At 40.5% G+C, this 22,998-nt stretch overlaps 1 protein-coding gene across 6 annotated transcripts in view; it reads right to left on the minus strand.

Moving 5' to 3' along the window:
* Window positions 1-22,998, minus strand: part of GULP1 (GULP PTB domain containing engulfment adaptor 1) — a 253,662-nt gene that overhangs the window by 41,576 nt on the left and 189,088 nt on the right. For 3 of the 6 annotated variants that reach the window (XM_067549050.1, XM_067549048.1, XM_067549047.1), the window contains exons 6-8: window positions 17,631-17,729; window positions 10,083-10,220; window positions 183-299 (exon numbers count right to left, since the gene is read on the minus strand). In XM_067549050.1, coding sequence (XP_067405151.1) covers window positions 183-299; window positions 10,083-10,220; window positions 17,631-17,729 — 354 coding nt within the window. The remainder of the gene's footprint in view (window positions 1-182; window positions 300-10,082; window positions 10,221-17,630; window positions 17,730-22,998) is intronic. The other 3 variants (XM_067549053.1, XM_067549051.1, XM_067549049.1) reach the window with 1 other exon arrangement.

Consider the following 22,998-nt stretch of genomic DNA (forward strand, 5'->3'; position numbering starts at 1 on the left):
TGGAAAGATACATACCATTTATTACTTCGTAAATTCTTGTCCTCTTTTTTTAGTGTTCCCAGAGTCTTAATAATCTGCCGTATAGTATTACAATTTGTACTGCAGCATACTTCACAACATTTGTAAAAATTATAGTAGTATATAATTTTCATCAAGAGAAGCAGTAAGTATGTACGACTTACTCTTTTCTGTAATCCTGCAATCTGTTTTCTTGTTTCAACATCTTTTCCTCCAGATTCCAGAAATTTCCTGTAAGCCAGGTCAAATGCTTGGCCAATTGTTAAAGTTATCTCTTCAGCCTTTATACAAGTAAAATATTGGAATTAGCATATTAAGTGTTTTTCATATCACAGGATCACAATGCATATTACATAATGTATAGCATACCTAGGTATTACTTCACCCACCACTGAAACGAAGTTAGCTCTGAAAATAAACATGGCCATCAGGAGGATAACTGAAGAATAATTGATGCAAATAAAATTACAGGGGAAACTGCTGTAGACAGAATGCAATTACCTATGTAGCAGTGTATATTATGCTATTTTAATATCTATAAACAATGTGCTTGTGTCTGTTTTTGTTGCATTTTTAGACCATAACATCTTAATCCCTTGAAAGTGGCTGATGGCTGTAACTTTCTTTTGTTAAATGAATAATTTTACTGAATGAGCTGTTAGTACTTTCATCGTTTTTACAGTTAGGTTTCAAAAGTCTATATTGTAAAAATAGAATAACAATTTTCATACAGTGGATATATCTACATATCATATGTCTGTGCTTAAGCACTGAAGATCACAAGTGCCAAACCAAACCAAATCTGTGGACGTCCATGCAAATAAAATACTTTACTTCTTTTCTTCATATTTGAGAACTCCATACATAATGTTTCTATGCCTTTTACATAGGAAAGATTTTACTTTGGTTAATTTTTGCTGGGGAAAAAATACAATACATTCATTAATTGTAAATGTTTTTGGAAACTTGGTTAATTCCAGTAGTCACCATTAAATGGTCAGCATTTGCTCAGTTTTCTTCTTGTACTTAGAATAGGAAATAACTGTGGCCTATATGTACTGTGTTTGTTGGAAAACAGATTTTTTTTTTGACAAACACTGTAAGAACTAGATTAAACTATTGGTTTTCTTTTAATTGAAAAGCAAAGAAAAACATGGAAAAAAGTCAAGGGAAGGCTGAGATTTTCATTTTCAAATCAAAGATACTTACCGTTTGATAACCTTCTGTAACACCAAATGGCTGATACAGGTTTAATCATTTTATCTGATGAAGATTAATGTAATAAAGTAACAGTTGCTCAGTATTACCATTGCTAATCAGCTGCATTTTGACTATCTTAGAGAAAAGACCTACATTTACTACTAATTAAATAATGGTAAATTGGCATTTGGGAGTATGAACCGCTGGCACTGTGGGTACTTCCAAGGAAATGTGTGTAGATTGGAAGGGACGGTACCAATTGGAATGAGCTTCTTTGGAAGCTGAAGGTGTTGGAGGGTTAATATAATTTGAATTGCTTGATTATTGTTTTACAGGCCTAGCATAGATTTAGTTGCTTGCTTGGCTATTTTGATTTTTGTAGCATGATATTTTTTAGTTAGCAGAGATGAATAGGATTACTCTGTAACTTTATACTACCAATTAAACTAAAAAATCCACTAACTCCCTAACAAAGCCCTAAAAAAAACCATTCCTATATACAACCTTCTAAATAATTGCTTAACTCTCCAAATTTAATAAATATATTATAATTAATTTTAAGCTTTATATATAACTAATATATTTATAAAAAACCTTACACATTAAACCTTATTAATCTACAAATCAAACATACCGTATCTCACTAATATCCACACTAATCACAAAATGTCCAATGTCAACAGAAGGAACTAATGAACTGCGAAGAGGGAGGATCAGGAGTAGGGAAAGGGCAAAACACACTTGGGGGACTACAGGGATAGAAGTGACAGAAATAGAACAATACTGAATGGGATAGGAAAGGTACTGCCAAGATTCAGGGCCTGCAGCAAAGCCAATCTCCAGGCAACCTAACGAGCACAGCTGGCCTGCAGAAGGCTACCTGACTAGCTGCACCGCTGACTAGTGGAAATAACAGATGAAGTCTTGTGTTCAGCAGCACCAACAGTTTAGTAGCTGCTTAAAACATTTGCCCACGGCTGCAATAGCTCCTGTGTTTGCTTGTTCCCAGCCTTGAGCTCACCTTGTTCCTAACCACTAGGCCTGACTCCTGCACCAATTGCTAGGCACAACTGCCCATGTCCCAATTTCTGACAGTTTGAGCAGCCCAAAACACCACGAACATTAAAGGAACTAGAGCTGATATGGCAAGCCTGGATCCTACAAAGGCCAATACCTCTCTGACAGAGATAATGGGAGCCCTACAGACATTGCAGGACCAGATTACTGCCCTGCAGGCATAGATGGCAATCCTGTAAGCTCAAGCCATGCTGCTTGCAGCTCCAGCCCCCACACCTCATGAGCCCAAACTCCCTCTGCCTGACAAGTTCAATGACAATCATCACCTTGTTTCCTGGATTCCTACTTCCAGCATTGGCTCCTATTTCTGCTATGTCCACAGTAGTACCCCACTGACCAAGCCCAAATGGGACTGATTATCAGCCTGCTTACCTGGGTGGCCCTGGCTTGGGCATCTCTGCTCTTGGAAAGATCAAGCACACTTCTGGGACAATTTAAGACTGTTTCAACTATGGTGGTGATCTTCAATGACCCAAGTTATGTGCACTTCTGGTGCTGCAGCAGGGATGCTGGCCAGTTGCTAAATATGCAGCAGAGTTCTGATGCTTTGTAGGAAATACCTAGTGGAATGAGGCCACCCAGCATAATCATTTCTGGCTTGGCCTAAATGGCAATATTAAAGATAAACTGGAACAGGTGGAATCTCCGTCCGGCCTGGCTGCCTTACTCAACCTAGTCATCAAAATTGATGAATGCCATTGAAAAAAATATGGTACTCCAGGCTCCCACCAGCCCCACTGGCTCCAGTCCCCCCTCCCATCACCTGAACCCATGCAAATCAGTCAGATCCAGCCCTGCCTCTCTGACATAGAGAAGAATCGCCAATGGACATTGGACCTATGGAGACTGGGGCTGGGTTGGCATCTTTCTCCTCACCCCAGAAGTACACGCCAACACTTGTCCACCGGAACCCTGATGATGGCCAATCAACAACCAACACATCTCCAACTTCCTTTCCAGCTCTAGCATCCTGTGATGCCTGAACCAACCTAGATAGTTAGTGGACCTGGTGCCTCAGGCAATTCCATGCATCTGGAGTTTGCCCATACAGACAATATCTCCACCCAGCACTTGAATTAGCAAAGTTCTCAGACGGGTCACTCCTTTCATCAGGAGCGGTCACTCACCAGACTCTTCCTTTAGAGCTAACTACGCTTTGAGGTCACCGAAAAGTTCTCCAGTTTGGGCTAATTCATTCACGGCATTCATCAATTGATGTTGGCATTCCCTGGCTCAACTCCCATGACTCATGCATCCACTGGCAATCAGGCAGGTATGCTTTGATCATCCATTTTCCCAACAATCCTGTTTCCAGAGAGCTAACCTGATCCTCCAAAGAATTCAGAGGCATGAAGATAGGATCCAAAGGTGACCACAGCAATCACCAGATCCCACCCCAAAACTCCAGGAATTCCCGTTAAATATCAACACTATGATGACATGTTCAGCAAAAAGAAAGCCAACAACCAACTTCCCCCTTGCAGCTATGACTGCCAATCAACTTCTAGCTGAGAGCAGTGGTTCCCTTCAGGTGCATTCTCTCCCTCTCTGACCCTGAACTATATGAATTTTGGAGTTTTCTTGAGTAAAACCTGCAGAAGGGGTTCATTTGCCCCACCATGTCCCCAGCAGGAGCCCCAGTCTTTTTTGTGATAAAGAAAGATGTCTCCCTCTAGCCTTGTGTGGACTACAGAGCTCTGAACAAGATTACAATCTGAAACTGGTACCACTTATGAATGAACTATTTGAAAGACTCCACGCTGCCAAGGTCTTCATAAAGTTGAACCTCCATGGAGCTTATAACCCGGTGAGCATCTAGGAAAGAGAAGAATAGAAGACCACCTTCTGCACCAGGGATGACCACTTTGAATATTTGGTCATGCAGTTTGGGTTGTGCAAACCCTGGCAATCTTCCAGCATTCCATAAATGACATATTTAGAGATATGCTTCATCAATTTGTCATCATTTATCTGGATGATATCCTCACTCTCTCCAAAACTCTGGACCTCCACAATCATTGTGTGTGCATTGTCTTGGAAAGACTCTGCCAAAACCACTTATACATAAAGCTTGAGAAAAGCTTGATAAGATCACAGTGGTACATGGTCTCACCTGAGGAACTGACGTAAGGTGGAAATATCCAACTGGGCTGCAACCAAAGAGATACACAGGGTGCAGTGATTCCTGGGCTTGGTTAATTTCTAAAGGCAATTTAGTAGCGGATTCTTTAGCCTGGTTGCACCCATAATAGTGCTCTTGCAAAGGGGGCTCAATTTGTCTGGTCCACAGAGGCTTAGACAACCGTTTGATTGACCGAAAAGGGCATTCATCTCAGCACACATCCTGATTGACTCAGGCCACACTAAACCATTTACAATTGAGGCTGATGTCTCAAATTTTGCCATAGCTGCAGTTTTATCTCAGCATGCAGGCCCCTACACTTAACTCTGCCTTTGTACCTATTATTCTCAGAAGTTTACCCTGGTGGGGGAAAACTTATGATATTTAGGACAAGGAGCTATGGGCTATCAAGGTGGCTTTTGAGGAATGATGCCACCTCATTGAAAGAGCCTGATTCCAAGTCCTGACAGATTACAAAAAACCTGGTGTACTCACAGGCTGATAGACATCTTACCCAAGCCAGTGCTACTCACTTTTCTTCGCTTGCTTTGACTTTGTGGTAATCTATCTCCCAGGGACAAGAAAATGGGACGGCAGATGCCCTATCCCACAAAGACAAATATCTCAAATTTGCCCTTTGCCCTGGTGCTCAAAGTGTCCAAATTTGTCAATGGGAAAATCGACAGCAGTCAGGTATCCACCATCTACTCCCCTGATGACCTGTTTGCAACTCACATCTGCCAGACCCTGAACAATGTGGAAATCCGACCCAACTCCAAGTTCCAATTACAGAATGTCCTTCTATATTACAAAGGTTATATTTATATTCTAGCAGGACAATCTAGGCTTCAGGTACTGAAACCATCCTATGAGTCACTGCTTGCAGGTTCTTTTGGCCAACTCAAAATCTGGAGCCTGATCTCGAGGAGCTCCTGGTGGCCAAACCTATGAGCATATGTCAAGGATTATTTAATGTCATGGAATTTCTGCACCCATACCATGAACCTACAATCAAACCTCCAGGCTCTGCTCATGCCTCTGCAGCCCCGGTATACTATATTGTAGTATATTGTATATACTTCATTGTAGAACTGCCACACTCCCAGGCAGTTTTAATCCTGGTTGCATTGATCGGCTAATGAAGATAGGGCACCTCATTCCAAGCTGTACTGTTCCTACCACATGGAAGCCAGCTTGGCTCTTCCTAGAAAATATCTTCTGCTAACACAGGTTACTGTCAGGCATTGTATCTCACTGGGATCCTGATTGTTTTAGTGTGCATTTAGAGGCTAATAACAAAAATTTCTGCTATAAATTGGGGATGCATCAGTTGGAAGTGACAGAGGAGGAGAAGGACCTGGGCATATTAGTTGATTACAGGATGACTATGAGCCACCAATGTGATGTAGCTGTGAAAAAAGCTAATGTGGTCCTAGGATGCAACAGGTGAGGTATTTCCAGTAGAGATAGGGAGGTGTTAGTACCATTATACAAGGTGTTGATGAGACCTCATCTGGAATACTGTGTGCAGTTCTGGTCTCCCATGTTTAAGATAGATGAATTCAAACTGGAACAGAAGCACAGAAGGGCTACTATGATAATCAGAGGAATGGAAAGCCTGCCTTATGAGAGGAGACTCCGAGAGTGTGGCTTGTTTAGCCTAACCAAAAGAAGGCTGAGAGGAGATATGATTGCTCTGTATAAATACATCAGATGGATAAATACAAGGGAGGGAGAGGAATTATTTAAGTTCAGCACCAATGTGGACACAAGAACTCATGGATATAAACTGGCCATCAGGAAGTTTCGACTTGAAATTTGACAAAGGTTTCTAACCAACAGAGGAGTGAAGTTCTGGAACAGCCTTCCAAGGAGAGCAGTGGAGGCAAAAAACCTAGCTGGCTTCAATACTGAGCTTGATAAATATATGGATGGGATGGGATGATGGGACAGCCTAATTTGGCAATTAACTGATCTTTGACTAATAGTGGTGAATATGCCCAATTGCCTGTGATGGGATGTTAGATGGGGTGGGTTCTGAGTTACTACAGAGACTTCTTTCCAGGTGTCTGGCTGGTGAGTCTTGCCCGCATGCTCAGGGTTCAGCTGATCGCCATATTTGGGGTTGGGAAGGAATTTTCCCCAGGGCAGACTGGCAGACTCTGAGGGTTTTTTGCCCTCCTCTGCAGCATGAGGCAAGGGTAATTTGCTGGTAGATTCTCTGTACCTTGAAATCTTTAAACCATGATTTGAAAACTTTAATAAGTCAGTCATAGGTTAGGGGTCTATTACAGGAGTGGATGGGTGAGGTTCTGTGGCCTGCATTGTGCAGGAGGTCAGACTAGATGATCATAATGGTCCCTTCTGACCATAAAGTCTATGAGTCTTTTGGGAATTTCCCAGACTCCATGGCATCAAGTCCCTTGTCTCATCCATCTATCATCCACAGACTAATGGGTAAACAGATAAAGTCAATCACATCTTGGAGCAGTATATTTGCTGTTTTCTCAATTGTCACCAGGATGATTAGCTCTCCCTGATGTGTTACGCCAAACTTGCATATAACAATGCAATCTACACCTTAACCTGTTAATAATTAAACCAAACTATCACAACCCTTTGATTCTTTCTAGGTTTCCCAGTACGCTATTCTTTGTGTTTATAATTCTTCAACCTCAATTGAAATTTAGCTGACTCTAGTGCTTTGTGTTAAACTAATGAGCAGGAAAATGTTTGTGATCAATCAGTAGGATTGTATTTAATTACCCAGTTCGCTTTTACTCTGACATAGCTGACCTAGCCCAAATAGGGATCACTTGTAACTAATATGGGGAAGTCGTTTTTCTGTGATTAATAAAATAATAATGTATTGAAAGATCATTTTAGCTTATCAATTATGGAAACCAGAAACAATAGAAAGAACTTAATTATCAACAGGTCATTTTTCTTGGTCTCTTGTCTGTAAACACCTACGGTATATAAAAGGGTGCCTATTATTATACGTGTTGTAATGGAAAAAATGACATGTTAAGGGATTCACAAATATGCACTACAACTGATAAAAATTAGTAACTAACAAAATGGACAAGGAACACTTGGTATGGCAGATGTGTTATTGAATAATTATGTGTTGATTAAAATCCATGTCATTAAGAGCTAAACATGGTTACAGAAGTTATTAACTTATTGATTAGATTAAGCTGAAAATATTCAAAGTAAGCAAAATGTCAGCAAAACCAGCTCTGGAAAAAAAATGAGGATTTTTTTGGGTTTTAAATGAGTATATAAAGGGCTCATTTAGGGAAGTTAATCAGAAGTGACCTGAAGTACATTGCCATCACTTCTCCATTACAGAGATTGGTATGTATATTTTTCTTTTATGTATAGTGCTGTATTAAGTATTGCTTGATTGTCTTACTTACATAAAACTTCAGTGGAGTTAATTATTTGACATCATGTTTTGTTAAATACAAACACGTGACAGACCCAACATAACTCCTTCTTTCCAAACTCTGGCTTTCACTCCCACTTTCACACAGATTTACCCATAAATTCCCCAATACCAGCCACTGTGGAGTTAGCCCCCACATACATTGGGTACACCAAGAGCTCAAGAAATACTTGCAGCCCACCAAAAGAGCCTAAAAAGCACCATGCAGACCAAGGCCATCAGGCTGCCTGCAGTCTGGCCATAGGGACAAGGTGTGGCTCTGTGTCCAGAACCTTAATTAGAACGGCCCATCTGCCAAACTAGATTATCTATTCCTGGGCCCCTTCAAGATCATAGAATGGGTAAACCCAGTGGCCTTCAGGTTACAGTTGCTCAGGTCCTTGAAGATCCACCCTGTCTTTCAGATCACATTTTTAAATCCCTATAACTAGAACCCATGTCCAAATCATCCAAACCATTCCAACCTGGCACCGCCACCCATGGAGGAGGACAGGAGGAGTACTTGGTTCACTGAATCCTGAACTTTCAGCAACTTAGAGGAAGGCTCCAGTACCTGATGGACTAGGAAGGCTCCAGTCCGGAGGAGTGGTCTTAGGGACTGGTAGAGAACATGAACACTCCAGACCTATTGTGAGAGTTCCATCAGAAGTACCTTGAAAAACTGGGCGCTGTAGGGAGGCACCCTCAAGTGGGGGGATACTGTCATTAGAGCCAGTCTCTAATGAGAGCAGATGGCCTGTAGTAGGCTACCTGATTGGCTACACCACCTGATTGGGGGGAAGAGTCAGCAGACCAGCTCTTTAGCTCAGCTATAGCAGCAGTTTGGCAGCTGCTCAAAATATTTTCCCACAGCTGCAATACCTCCTGTGCCTCCTGTTTATTTTCAACCTTGCTCCCAACTTTTTCCAGTCCTGCCTTGGATGTTGGACCCAGCCTTTCCTTTGCCTTACCCCATTCCAGATAACCCAGTTCTGACCCTATAATCATTTTGCTGACTTCTGACTCTGGCTCTGACCCCTGAGTACATATTCCTGGCTACTGACTCCTCATCCAACCATTAGGCATGACTCCTGCTCCAACCACTAGGCACAACTGCCCACATTCCAGTCTCTGAAAGGTACCTGCATGAAGAGATTATTGGAAGGGGAGAGGAAATACACCTGAGATTGGGAAACGATCTGTGTATATTGCTGCCCCTCCCTAAAAGGAGAGGGGGAGAGAGAGACACACACAGACAAGAAAATAGAAGTGAACAGAAATGAACACAGTGAGTATACACATCGTTACTGGTATCGGAACTGTAGCATGGCAGATGAATGACAAGATCACCAAACACACTCTATAAGCAGTAAGGCAAAATGTATAACAGCATCTAATGCTACAGAAAAGAAAGCTGTAATTTTTGTCAAAGTTAAGAATTATTTTTATAGTAAGTTTTCTTCAGCGCTTTAGAATGTCTTTTAAATGAGGCATGAAACAGAGGTCCTGAGCTCTTGTGAATATGAAACATCCCTTGCCATTTTTCATAAGAATAGGTGTATTAGCATCATTGCCCTAGTTAAATTCTAATAGGCAATTATTTTCTGCTTATGTAAACTCGTACTGTTTCAGCTGGACACTGTATCCTTCACTTCCTGTCCTAAACTATTCTTTAATATCGATGTACATTGTTGAACAATTGCCATGTTGCACCCCAGAAGTGACTGCATTTCAGTGGTGGATGAAGTGATTCCTCTGGTGGTGTATCAGCACATGGGTGACCCTGCAGAGGGGAGGATGCCTGCTGTGCAAATCCCACAAGGATGTGTGTGTACTGCTCAACAGCCCATGAGGCTACTTCACACATTGTGCTGCAGTAACCGCCACATGGTAGCTTTGCAAACATTCCAGAGCCTGAAGTGAAAGGGCCCCTCTCCCCATCTTGTGTATCAGCCTGGTGCTTGGCCCAGATAGTGAGGCTGGGTACTGGGAAGAAGATTTACCTCACAAAAGAACATTGTGACCTTAGTTGAAAAAGAATTAACAAAATGTTTAATTTAAATATGTAATAAACATGAGTACAATTTTAAAGGCAACATCTTGTCATGAAACAGTACATCAAGCTGACCCTAATTAAGGGGTTACCCAGGTACTCATTTATCTTCTTCCTAGTACTAATTTCAGATCGGGCCGTTTGAGACCCCCAAATCATTGTAAAACATCTGACATACTTACACACTTTTCACTGTCAAATACATAGCACAAGTGTTTATTTGACTCAGAATCTTTGCATATGAAGGTAAAAATCCTCTTGTCAGTTTTATCATCAGCACAAAATGATATCCTATGAAGCTGGCAATTGTGCTGGACTTCCTGCAAATGACAATAGAATGATCACATTTGATGAGTTGAATTTTTAGTATTTAATTGAGAAAATTAACACCCTACACACACAGAATTAAAAAGGAACATGTTATAATAACATGCTGTTTATTGTGACAAATTGTAACATTTCCCTCTTTTTAGGAAATGACATTGCATTGTTCAATGTTTGTGTAGCTACAAGGGAAGGCCCCCACCCTGCAGTGAGTTTTGTTGAGATGGACCTGTGAAGAATTCACTGCAGGACACCTACCCAATTTTATCAATTAAACCTTTATTGCAGTTTGAAGAACTCAGAATTTGTTTAAACTTTTAGTGATCGTTCTAGCTAATACTGACTGCATCTCAATCTCCTAGGAAGCAAACCTTAAAAAGCAGAATCTGCAAGAGAAAGACTTACAGATGAGAAGGGGTGAATGCAGCTAGAATTATTTAGTCCAGAGAGAAGTAACTAAGCATTTAAATTAGAGAGAAGTGGTTGTAAAATTGGGTACCAGAGAACAGCAATAAAATTCGTTAATGGGCTAGATGGTTACTAATTTTTATTTCTAGTATAAAAGTGGTGAATCAAAATGAGCATTAAACCAATATCTGAAGTGGGGAAAATAAAAAACTATCAGAAGAGACAAGACAAAAGAACAAAAAACAGTGTATACACATGCATAAGACACATCAGTCTAAAACTTTTAGGTTTGTAGCAAACGTGATAAATAAGTGAAAGACCAGAACATATTATAATAACCAAGGATTTAATGTTTTTGGAGAAGAGTTAAAACACTTAAAACACAAGGTATTTGGACACTTTTTGTGAGAACTAGTTAGTTGAGAACATGAACACAGAACTTTTTGTTGGAGTTCTGATGTGCTATGCCTGAGAGTTATAATATGTGCTTTGCTTTTTCAGTTTAATATTTCTGCTCAGGAGCACAATGGATATTGGCCCCACACTGGCCAGTAAGGGTGTGATGCTGTCTGGATTAAGGGGACCATTTATGATATTATTTAACATCAATATTTCAAAATTACAATAATTCATATGAGATAGGCCATAACAGGTACAATTAAAAAGGTTATAATTTGCTAAGAACGATGATATTGTTTATGTGTATGTGTCATATTTTCATTGGAAGTTATGGATATGCTTGATTTATCTGTATTTCAACTTGTGCGGTGTTTCTGGGTGACACCACAGGCAGGATGGCAGTAGCAATAAGATGCTCAATGGCCCATTTAGGGAACTCAAAGGTACAATAAGCCTAGGGAAAGAACCAGGGGTTACACCTTATGAGTCACCAGGAGTTGCCCACGTGATCCTGGATTCCATTATGTTTCTGTAAATTTCCACAAGCAGCATGGCAAAGGGACATAAAAGGCAACTGTACCACATCCATATTGTCTTCAGTCTTCATACCTGCTTCCTACCTCTGGACCAACTCATTTACAACTGAAGCTGTGAAACAAAGGAATGAGACCCATCCAGGTATTGGATGTAAACCACAGGGACTATACAAGCCTGCAAGTTCCACAATTCTACTGAAAACCTGGTATATATGGACTTTCAAATCATCTGTATGTATCTAATTGCTTTAATCATATAACACCTCTCCCTGTGTTTATTTCTTTCCTTTTATAATAAACTTTTAGTTTTAATTATTAAAGAATTGGCTGCCAGCATGGTATTTTGGGTAAAATCCAAACTCACATAGATTTGGTAATATGGGGTAAGGAGAACTTTTTGGTAAAGAGCACAAAGTTGTAATAACTTATCTCTTTACTGGACCTAGTGGCTGTTAGGGAGCCAGAGACTGAAATGCAGTAAAGGGGGCTGTGTAATTTTTGTTTTAGCTTCTGGATAACCAGTGTGGGGAATCAGAAGCATTGTTTGTGGCTGGTTGGGAAGTCTAACTTCAGTGTTACCCACCAATGCTGGGATACTCTGCTCTCCTTTTGAAGCCTGCCCTGCCCTTGGCATTTTCAAATGGCTACCCAAGGCACAGACTGGTCACAAGGGGTTAATAGAGCCATATGGAGGCTGTGCGAAAAGCAGCCAATAGGAGAGGGGCTGTGAGGAGTGGCCAGTCAGGGTCCAGCAGGCCTATATAAGAAAAGCCGCAGGGCAGAACAGATCTGGGTCAGTCACTGCCTTGAGCTCAAGGAGGGAGGATTGTCTGAGGTAGGCTACAACCTGGTTGCACCTTGGACACAGCAGTGCAGGCAGGAACCCAGGGAGAAGACAAGGTGTTGCAGGGAGGCTGCTGAGGTTGAGGAGGGTGTTGTGGCTGCGGGGAAGTGGCCCAGGGAAATGCAGTGATAGCAGCGGCAGAGGGGTGCAGCAAGAGGGGTGGACCCTGAGTAGTGGGTAAGCTTGGGTCCCCCCTACTCACCACTGGAGAAGTGGCTAGACTAGGAGCTAAAGTCCCCCAGAAGGAGGGAAAACGGACAGTGACAAGGCTGGAGAGCCGAGCCACAAAGAGGATGCTGTGAGAGGGTTTTCAGGTGGACTGCAGATGAAGTGAATGTGCAAGCCATGGACAGGCAGTGCTGGCCTTGAGCTAATCCCCAGGATGACCAGCAGGAGGTACCAGTCTAGCGGTAAGTGATGCACGTCTGTGACAAGGAATAGATCTACTATACTTTATCCTTTGATATGGCATCCTCTATCGACCAATTAATATCTCAATCAGCAAAAAACCAAAAAACCAAAAAAACCCAAAAACCTGCTTATGTAGTCCATATCTTCTTGACACCTAAAAGCCAGGCAGATTTAATTTGGAATAGTGCCCAGGGGAAACTCCCTAAATGCTTGTAGTGTGTGTGTTGGCAGAATCATTCCAATTCACTATTCTATTGTTAATATCAAAGAAAGCAATTTCTACAGAAACTACTGCTTTTCTTATAGAATGCCCTTTGTAATTCTAAATGTTTCTGTTCACAACAAATGGGGTATTTTGCAAATTCCTTCATGTGGTTTCTATGAAAAAAAGCACAAATCCAAATCCTGCTTCTATACACAAACACACACTCATTCTATCAACACGAGACACATATTTTAAAGCACATACAAGTAATTCTGTAAGAGGGATATGGCTTCACTCCTGTCTTCTTGCCTGAAGAAATGGCACAGACTCCACCAGATGTGCACTTAGTGACCCTTTCATTTCAAGTTCCTTCCACCAAACTACCACAGTCCCTGGGAATCCATTCACAATATCTACAGTGCCTTTGACCCTCTCCTCAGGACCGGAGGGGAACAGAGGTCTCCCTTCTCTGAGGCCTGTGTGTGACTAGGCTCAGCTAGCTGCTGTTCTGCTCTCTCTTGCCCCCTCCTGGCACTTCCTTCCTATGTCTCTTTATCAGATGTGGGTTGATGGGCTAATTGAATCTTTATCCAACCCAGCCCACCAGCCTGATTAGATAATTACCCCATTCAGCTTCCCCAGGGCAACTAATTAGCATTTAAATGAGCAGAGTGCAGGTTTCCCTGTTAATCCCCTGTACTCTGTGACACACATTAAATAAATTCTTGGAATGAGAAGTGTGACCATGTGAACCATTATTTTTGATGAATGGGACTAAAAAAAAATCCCAAAACTACTGCCTAGTATTTTCTTATGGCCTAACTGAGTTTTATGTTGACTGAGAATAAATAGGAATAAAATAAAGCTTTGCAATTTTTTTTCATATAAAGGCTAGAGAGATTTCAGCAACAATGTACTCCTCTGGGGTCAAGTCTGAATTTGCATCTTTAGGACAAGGACCATTTCTTACTATGTGCAGGAACAGTGTCTAGGCCCAATAGGGCCCAAGAAATTAAATTTAATACTGTAGTTATTTAAAGAACGGTAGTTTCCTCTAGCAAATGTCCTTAATTTTTTCTGAATTTAAGCATGTAGTTTAAAAAAGTGTTTTCTTGTACAGAAGTCCAAGCACACTGGCCAGTAGGAGGATGGTAATTGTGAAATCAAAATAATTACAAACAAGAAAAACAACAATACACACAAAAACACAATTAAATGTAGTAGGATGTGTGGGAATTTTTTATAGTTTTTTTTTTTTTAAATGCAAACCAGAATTGTTTTCCCATTAAAAGGCAAGCCATTGCTGCTTAAAAGGTGGCAATGAAAATGTTCTTAATTCAAGAGAGCCTGGTAAAATTACAGAAATAAAAAGAATACTTGAGATTCTAGTATTTTTTATTTTTCTTGATAACCCTCTTGTTGGTATTTTATTTTATTTGGCTGGTTGCATGGGGAAGCAGCACCAGCTATAAAGGAAAAAATGCAATTGATATGTGAGCTATTATCTGCTTTAAAAAATTGTGGATTCCTGGGCAGGTATCACAGATTGCTGTGATCTCAGAAAAAGAGTATTCAGCATATCTCAGAATCAAGCCCTCAAATAGCTTGCTTAGGATCACAGAGCAACAGCAGCAGAATCAATATAAGAACACAGACCTTAAGTCTTCCAAGGATTTCCCCATGTTTTCAACCTCTCCCCTTCCTCCCCCCCCCCCAATGTTCCCCTTCCCAATCTCCACACTCTCTCTACATCCATCCTCTTGCACACCTTGTCCCCCCAACCCGCACAAATCTCTGTCGCGTGCTGAACCGCTGCCTCTCCTGCAGCTTGCCACAAAAATCACACATGTTAAAACTATTTTTCTCATTGACCTCCCGGCCAAAAATCTGAGTCACATCCTTTTCCATCCATCCTGCTTGCTCTCTCCTCACCACATCCCTTAGGTTCTCTCTCTCCTTCCAAGCTGGTCTCATTCCCATCTGTTTTCTCTCCCCCCACCACAAGGCTCTCTCCCCTTCTGGTCTGCCACGTCTTCCCTATGCTCTCTCCTCCCTTTCCCATGCTTTAGGTTCTCTTCCTCTCCCCTGCACCCCAAGACATGGTCCCCAGCCCTTCCCTCTTGGCTCTCTCCCCCATTCTTCATCCTCCCCACAAAGCTCATTCAGCTCTCTAAACTTTACCCTATACTCTCTCCAACCATCCCTTTACCTATAGGTTGTGTTTCCTTGTGCTCCCAGTGCAGTCTCAGTGTGCAGGACGCCAGCTTTCTAGGGGGAAGGGACAATTCTGTGCAGCCATTGCCAGCTGCGCTGAGCTCCCCATTTGGGAAAAGAGGAAGCAATTCCACATTGTGTTTAGGGAAATAAGCTACAGTGGGAGGAAAGAAAAGCTTTTATTTTTCCTTTTTAATCTTTGGGTCAGTAAATTAGAAGGGGGAAGCACCAGGGAAAGAAAATGTTGAGGGGACTGAACCAGGCACTCCCATGTTCTAAATATGGTTCTGTCACGGACTTCCCTGGGCAAGTTATTCTGAGCCTGACAAAGACTGGGATCCAGGAAGTCCTGTGTGATAATCTTGGTTCTGCTGTTGCTCCGTGACCTTGAGCAAGTGATTTGTGACTTGATTCTGTGAGATATTGAGTGCCTCCTGTCAGGTACTTGGCATCTTCACCTTTCATTGATCTCAGTGGGAGTTAAATCTCCTCACTGAACTGAGCTCCAGCCTCTGTTTTCCCAGTTTTAACATCAAGGTTTGCACAACACTGTATAACTGCTACATTATTTGGGGCGGGGTACATCTTTTTTTGTGTTTGCACAGTACCTCCCAAAATGGAGTTCTGGTCCATGACTGGGGCTCCTAGGCGCTACCACAATTAAAAGTAGTAATAATAATATTAATAAATAATAACATGCAAACTGATTCCTTCAGCTATCATTACTCATTGTATTCAGTAACATAATTTAAATGAATTATTCCCAACAAAAACAAAAAGAGAAAAAGCTATTGTTATAACATCTGAAAAAGATATCCATAAACCTTCATAAAAAAAAATCTCTACATACTGATTAAAAGTGAGTTCAACTATTTATACACATAATACAAATGGATAATGTGTTTGTTTTGGAACAAGCGACTTATCCTCTATTTACAGAAAACACAATAAATGTGTTTCTTTTGATAGTTGTCATAACATTGCATATGTTTTAAATCTGCTTTTGCTGAATTGCAAATGATGGCTTAATTCGCATGCAATTTTGTTATGTAGTGTTAGGAAAACAAAGAAAAAGAGGTACAAAAACTTCAATTAATTTCTGATTTCTATTGAAGCTTGTTATAACAACTTTTTCAAGAGTTCAAAAATGTCCTATTCCCTTCGTAACTTGTGTCCCACCAGTTTTCTGTTAATCTCGTGTAGGAAGAATGAGAGGGAGCTTAACATTTTTTGGCATTTAAAATTGTTATTTTTAAAATAGTCATAGGACAAGGATTTCAAACCCCTTTCCATCCCACAATGCCACAAGGAGGATACAGAACTACAATGAAGTCAACTTAGTGGGTTTTTTTTCTACTTACCAACCTTGCACCCAATGTCATTTAAAGGGTTTCAAGCAGAAAGGTTTATAAGAAGAAATGTCATTCAATTAAAATTGGCTCTCTCCAACTACAATATTGTACTAACTGCAAATATCCATCTTAAAAATAATAAAACAAAACACAGCAATGTATAGAGTTTATTGAAATTCAAAAATTAATGCATTTATAGGAGTTTAATTATTTTAGAATGTTAAATTGCTGAATAATTAGACCTACAATACTTCTAAGTTCAGTTTATGGGCATTTAAGTCATTATTCCTCTTTGAATTCGAGGGGAGTGGTTTAGTTTTGTTTCGTTTCTAAAAGTCAAAATACATTTGCTACCAGGATAGGGAGACAATGAACTACAATACTGTAAAAATGACCACAGTTGTGGCCACAGTGAACCAAATCAGTTGCTACTATTGTTACAAAGCCATACCTATAGCACAACTAGAATTTGATAGCCTTCTGAGGGGGGAAAAATAAACCACAGAAAAACAAGTAGCCCTTCAAAAATAGCGGAAGAGAAGTGTGTCAGCAAATATAAATGCCTTACAAAGTCAGCTACAAAAAGTTGATATGCAATATTAGTATATATATAATTATCTCCATTAAATAGTCAACATCTACCAGCACATTACATAGTTGCCACAGCTATTTCTTATTCCACACACACTCCCAAACCTGAGAACACAGGAAGGTTGGAAACAGGTGTTGGGGGAACATGGCCACTCTGCCATTCCTGTATTACTAAATGGAAAGTCAGTCCCAGTGTAGTCCTGTTACAGAAATGTGAGCATTCCTATGTATTCTATATTTAGAAAACCTGTTATCTCACATTATTCTGTGTGGTAAATGTTGCCAAAATGATTATTTATGGTAACTAGCATAGGCATTTTTTACAGTTGTTCCACAAGCAGGGAGTTTTTCATTAGAAGAAATTATTAGAAGAGCAGTTTATAAAATAGAAATACTAAATCAATATTGAATTAACTACTGGTGTAGCAAACAATTATGTTTCTTACCTTTGTTTTTGGATCTAGAATTTTTACACCATAAATTGAGATTTGTAATTCAACTTTTGGGGTTTTCTGGCCTTCGGATTTCTTGATATGTCTTGCAAACTGTAAAAAGAGGAGCCAAGAAACATCACTGTAACATGTTACAATTTCCCTTGTTTAAAAGGGTACTGCCAACTACTCTTTAGTGGTTTCCTTTCCCTCCCGCACCCCCCCATTATTTCTTGTTTCCTTTCAAAAGCAGTTTTTTCCCTTCCTTCTCCAGAATGTGCTATTTCATTAACAGTACCAACAACACTAAAATATGGTGGATGTGCAAACTGAAGTAGTTCTCACTGAAAGCTTTGCAAAGTGTTCATACACTCTTAAAATAAATCCTGCAGTGTGTCCTAATTGGGATATTGACACTTTTTAGCTGATACCATTGTACTGCTCAGTTTGTGCACCAGACTCCTTGTGAGAGCAACCAGAAATATGCACATATTCACTAATTATATATTCATTTAAGAAACATTATTTTAAAAATACAGCTATTGGTGAGCTATGGCATATTCCACTAAGACAATTACTACCATTTTTGGCAGGCCCAGTTCTGAAAATGTTTGATTAGTGTTGATAACTTGCAATGCTTCATCTAGCCTATAAAATACAAAGGATTTATTTGCTGGCAAATCATTGTGTAATGGCCTAAAATCTGTTTTAAATGCTGGATCTGGCCAGATGACCTATTTTAACAGTTGATGCACTTTCCATCCTTTTAAGTTCCATAGCTTGGCTGATAAGTTTGTCACGTCTTCCTCATAACTCCTGTACACTGCATATGAGATAAGCAGAGTTTCTGCCATTTGCTACTGTTGATTGCATTATCAGCTATGAGATGTTTCTTTAATTTTTTTTAATCGAGTTAACAGATGTCTAAACAATTACTCCTTCCATTATGATGCCAGTCCTTATCCAGATCAAATCTTTAAAGTTCTACAGTGAGATTTACGAAAGGTGAAGGCAGTTAGATGATTAACTCTCACTGAAAGTCAGGTGAATGCTATTTGTGTCTTTGAAAATTTAACACTCAAACTTGCTTGCACTGACTAGCAATTAAATAGGCACAGCATTGCACCCAAAGAGAGAATGTAGTTTGCTATCTGATGGCTGCTGTCATAGATACCATGACTCTGTCTAAGTACCTTCCATGTTATGATTTTCTCTGCCCTCTTTAATTTCAGCAGTAAAATTTGTGTTTATTCACCATCATTGGAATGTGCTGTATGAAATGTGAGTAAGGAAAATTACTTCTGGCCTCAGCGGAAGCTGAGTCAGGACAGGAGTACTGACTTGGACATTCACTCAAGAAAGATACAGAAGGTGCTTTGAGGAAGTTGGCTGAGGTCAAAATGGGAGCAGAGTCAACTGAAAGAGCACAGGGTGCTTGCTGTGGCTCAAAGAGCTTTTAGAGGCTTGTGGGGTTTTTTAAAGTGGTATATTTTCTGGTGCAGCATTTGAGGTTATAGAGAAGGGAGAGGGATTCTGTTCCCATCAATACCTGGAGAAATCTTTCCATGGACTCAGCTATTTGTCTTCTCAAGATGACTATTTTAATTAAATTTGTTTTGTTTAGATGTATAGCTCTTGTAGCCATCCCAATTCACAGATAATTAATAGTTAATTGGTTTTAAAATCCACCCACAGGGCACTTAAGTATCTGGGATTTTTTCCTCTTTCTTTCCAGTTTCACTCCATATGCTGCCACCACAATCAGGTTATACTAATTAACTTTGTATTAGACGACATACAGACACACCTAGATAGCATTGGTAGTTAATTACTGATCAGTGCCTCATCATATTAGTTGGTAAGTACTATACTAATAAAACATTAGTTTAAAAATATTCATAGACATAGATGTCATCTTTTAGTTGTAGCAGCCAGGACGCTGATGATCTTTGGCAAGACCTTTTTTAAAGGAAGCTTGTAACAGGATGGCCACAGCAAACCCACTGAAAACCCCGCTATCTACTTAGCTTCCTGCCAGTTGTTGGGGAGGGGAGGGGGGAAGATATAGTTTAAGTAACTTTTTCTTTTACATCATATTTGTGTCCTGCAATACGGATGGGCTTACTCATATTCTCCCAGTTGCCACTGCTGTATTTACACATCTATTGCATAACTCTCTATTGCATTTCACCTGCCACCTAGACAATATGGGTGCAAAATGTTGTCACTACAATCTGGTAGCAATTTTTGCACTTGCATAAATGACTACACAAGGTTTAAGGCAGTGGAGAACTAGGTCATTAAATTGCCTATGTCTCAATTCATTGTCCAGATATTATATTTCATAAATCTCGTTAAGAAGAGTTTGATAAAGATCTGTGCTGCTCCCTCTCAACTAAAACTGCTCAGAAAATGGGCTTTTTTCCCATAGAAAATTTTGACCAAAATTATTTTTATTGAAACAATGTATTTTGACCCAAAAGTGTTTTTTGATTTTTTTTCAATGAAAACTCAGTTTTTCACAGAAAATGGTTTCCTCCAAAAACATCTCACCAAACTCAATTTTTCATCAAAACACAGTTGTCCTCTACATTTTTCATGTATCCATACACCCAGTCCTTAAGAGTTTGCAGGGGTATCAGTGTCTTCTTTTTTAAAACAGGCATTTTTTTCTAGACCTTTATAAAGGCATATTTTCTATTTCATTCCTGTATTTTCTTATTTCTTCCCTTTCACTGCTTTTTTCTTATGTTCAGTTTAATGTCTATTTATATTGTAAGTCTTCAGGGGCAGGAGTTTTCTCTTATATTTGTACAGCACCTAGCATAATGGGTCCCTGATTCTGACTGGCTCATCCTATAGCAATACAAATAAAACAAAAAAACTATAATAAACTAGCTTAACTGGCCAGTTGGATATCCCCCCAGCATCCCATGTGGCATAGGGCTCACATAACCAGCACTGCTCTACACCTATTGCAGCCTCCCACAATAGGGGTTGTGGATTGGGGAAATTTGCACTTCAGTCATTCCTGGCTCCTGAAATGGCACTTTGGAATGCAAGTGGTGCAACTTAGAGCACCTCCTACTCATGGTGTTTCATCCTTACCCATCCAATAGTGCTCCAAAGAGTAGATCCTGAGGATCTGGTGCAAATATTCTTTTCCCAGATGTCCATCCCTGTATTTTTCTTCCCTTTACCTCTCTCTTTTAGTTCCATTATTTCCTTTAACTGACTGTACCTGAAAAAGGCCATATGGCTGAAATGTCCTTCCCAACTGTATTTTTCTTTTTTCAGCATTTAAGACAACACTTTCCCCACCCTGTTCGCAGCCTGTACACTAACAAAATTCTTTAAGAAGGTAAACAGTTTGCAGCTTCATATTAGCATCAAAACAGAAAGGCAGAAGAAATACTGGGAACTTGGAGAAGAACCTGTGCAGAGATTGATCCTTGGCAAGATTAGAACACAAAGTTATACTAAAATCACAATATGGCTTGGGAATGGACACAGTGGCCAACTTCACAGGCTCTTGTTTAGTCTTTACCGAATCCTCCCTTCGGCAAAACAACAGATTTTTAGCTCATCAGATCTTAACTAACTGTTCACTGTAAAGGGCTGAATGAAACTGGAATTAAATAAGTGGAAATTTGAATTTTCCTTTTACATTGTTTTTGGAATGGACATTTATGTTGTCCTCAGCTGTAGGTGACTTTTTAAGGGGAAACTGCAAAACGTATACTTAAACTGATGTTCTCTGGTTTAATTTAATTTAAAAAAATTCACCAAATACTTTATATATGAGTGCATATCATAAATGTCAACCGTGTTTGGGAAAACTGCATTCTTGTTTGGTGGTATTAAAAGTTACATTTGAAATGCTTTGCATTAAGTATTAGCAAACCACAATCTGAGGGTTAATCAAGAACAGAACTGTATGAAGACAAAAACAAACATCTTAAAATCGACATAAAAGATCTACTTAGAGAAGTACTGGATTATACAATGATTAAAGAAAAATGCCAAATTGATATAATTTTACTTAATATTACATTTCATTTTATTGTAATTTAATTGTATTCCCTGTAGCCTCATAATTTTAAAAGGGAAGATGGTTCAGTTAGCCTGGGACTCAGGAGACAGGAGTTCAATTCTCTGCTATGACACCAACTTCCTGTGTGAGTTTGGGCAAGTGTCTTAGGCCATGGCTACATATACAGCAGCACAGCTGTATCATGCAGCTGCACTGCTGCAGTGCATCTGGATAAAATGCATTTTGACTTATAGAAACTAAACTAAAACACTCTCCTCGAATTCAAATAATTCTGCATTAGAAGCCGCTTGCAGAGATGCCCTGGCCACCAAACTCCCCTCTTCTAAAATGGTCTTGAACTCCCATTTGGAAGAGGGGGATAATGAGTCTGCAAACTTGTTCAGCGACTGCCAGATATTAAAATGGTATCTACCTAGCCATGCCTGTTGGTTTGTAGCTGCAGGTTGGCTGTAGAATAAATTTTTCGACCAAACAAGTCGCGCCTCTTGGTGTCTTCATGTTTAGGGGTTGAACTGACTTTCCCCTCTGTCTCTTTCGTTGGCAGCGGTGACCACCAGGGATCCCAGCGCAGGGTGGGTATAAAGGTATTCAAACCCCTTTGCCGGTAGTATTTTCCTTTCTGCCCTCTTTGATGTGGGGGGCAGAGAGGCTGGGGTTTGCCACAGGGCCCTGGACAGTTTAACAACCCCCTCATGGATTGGGAGGGCCACTCTCCTAGGAGTTGCCGAGGCCAAAATGCCAAACAGTTCGTCAAATGGCTCATCCACCTACTCTATTCTGAGGCCCAAGTTGGAGGTAACCCTTTTCAATTAGTCATGGCAAGCCTTAAAACCATCCATCGGCACTGCAGATGAGAGTCCTGTGACCGCCTCATCTGGTGACGATGAGGCCAGTATCTGAGCTGGGGAGGGGACTATGTTCTGGGTGGGTTGGAACCCCTGGGACCCGAGGCACGCAAACCTTCCTGGTCCGAGTCTGTGTCCAAGTGCGGTGCCACACTCTGAGAGATGGAGGACTGCAGCACTAAGGTTCCTCTCATGAAACCGGCCTGCAGAATCCCAGAGGAGAACCCCCACCAGTACAGCCATGGTCAAGGCCATTGACCTTGCAGCCACGCACCAAATGGTGATACCGTGGGGAAAGTGGGCACCAGAGCTGGGGCTTCTGAAGTCTGGATAAGTTCATCACTGTCCAAGGATGAGGTACTGATACCCGATGGTCATGGTGGCGCCGTCTCTGAATTCCTTGCAGTGCTGTGTGAGATGCGTGGTTGATGCGCCAGCACTGGAGAGTGGCCTGAGGAGCTGGAATACTGGGTGTGACGGAACC

The sequence above is a fragment of the Emydura macquarii genome, unplaced genomic scaffold (genome assembly GCF_026122565.2).
Source record: "Emydura macquarii macquarii isolate MOO-44397 ecotype Brisbane River unplaced genomic scaffold, CSIRO-AGI_Emac_v2 contig_1253, whole genome shotgun sequence".
In the NCBI taxonomy this organism is placed as follows: Eukaryota; Metazoa; Chordata; order Testudines; family Chelidae; genus Emydura; species Emydura macquarii.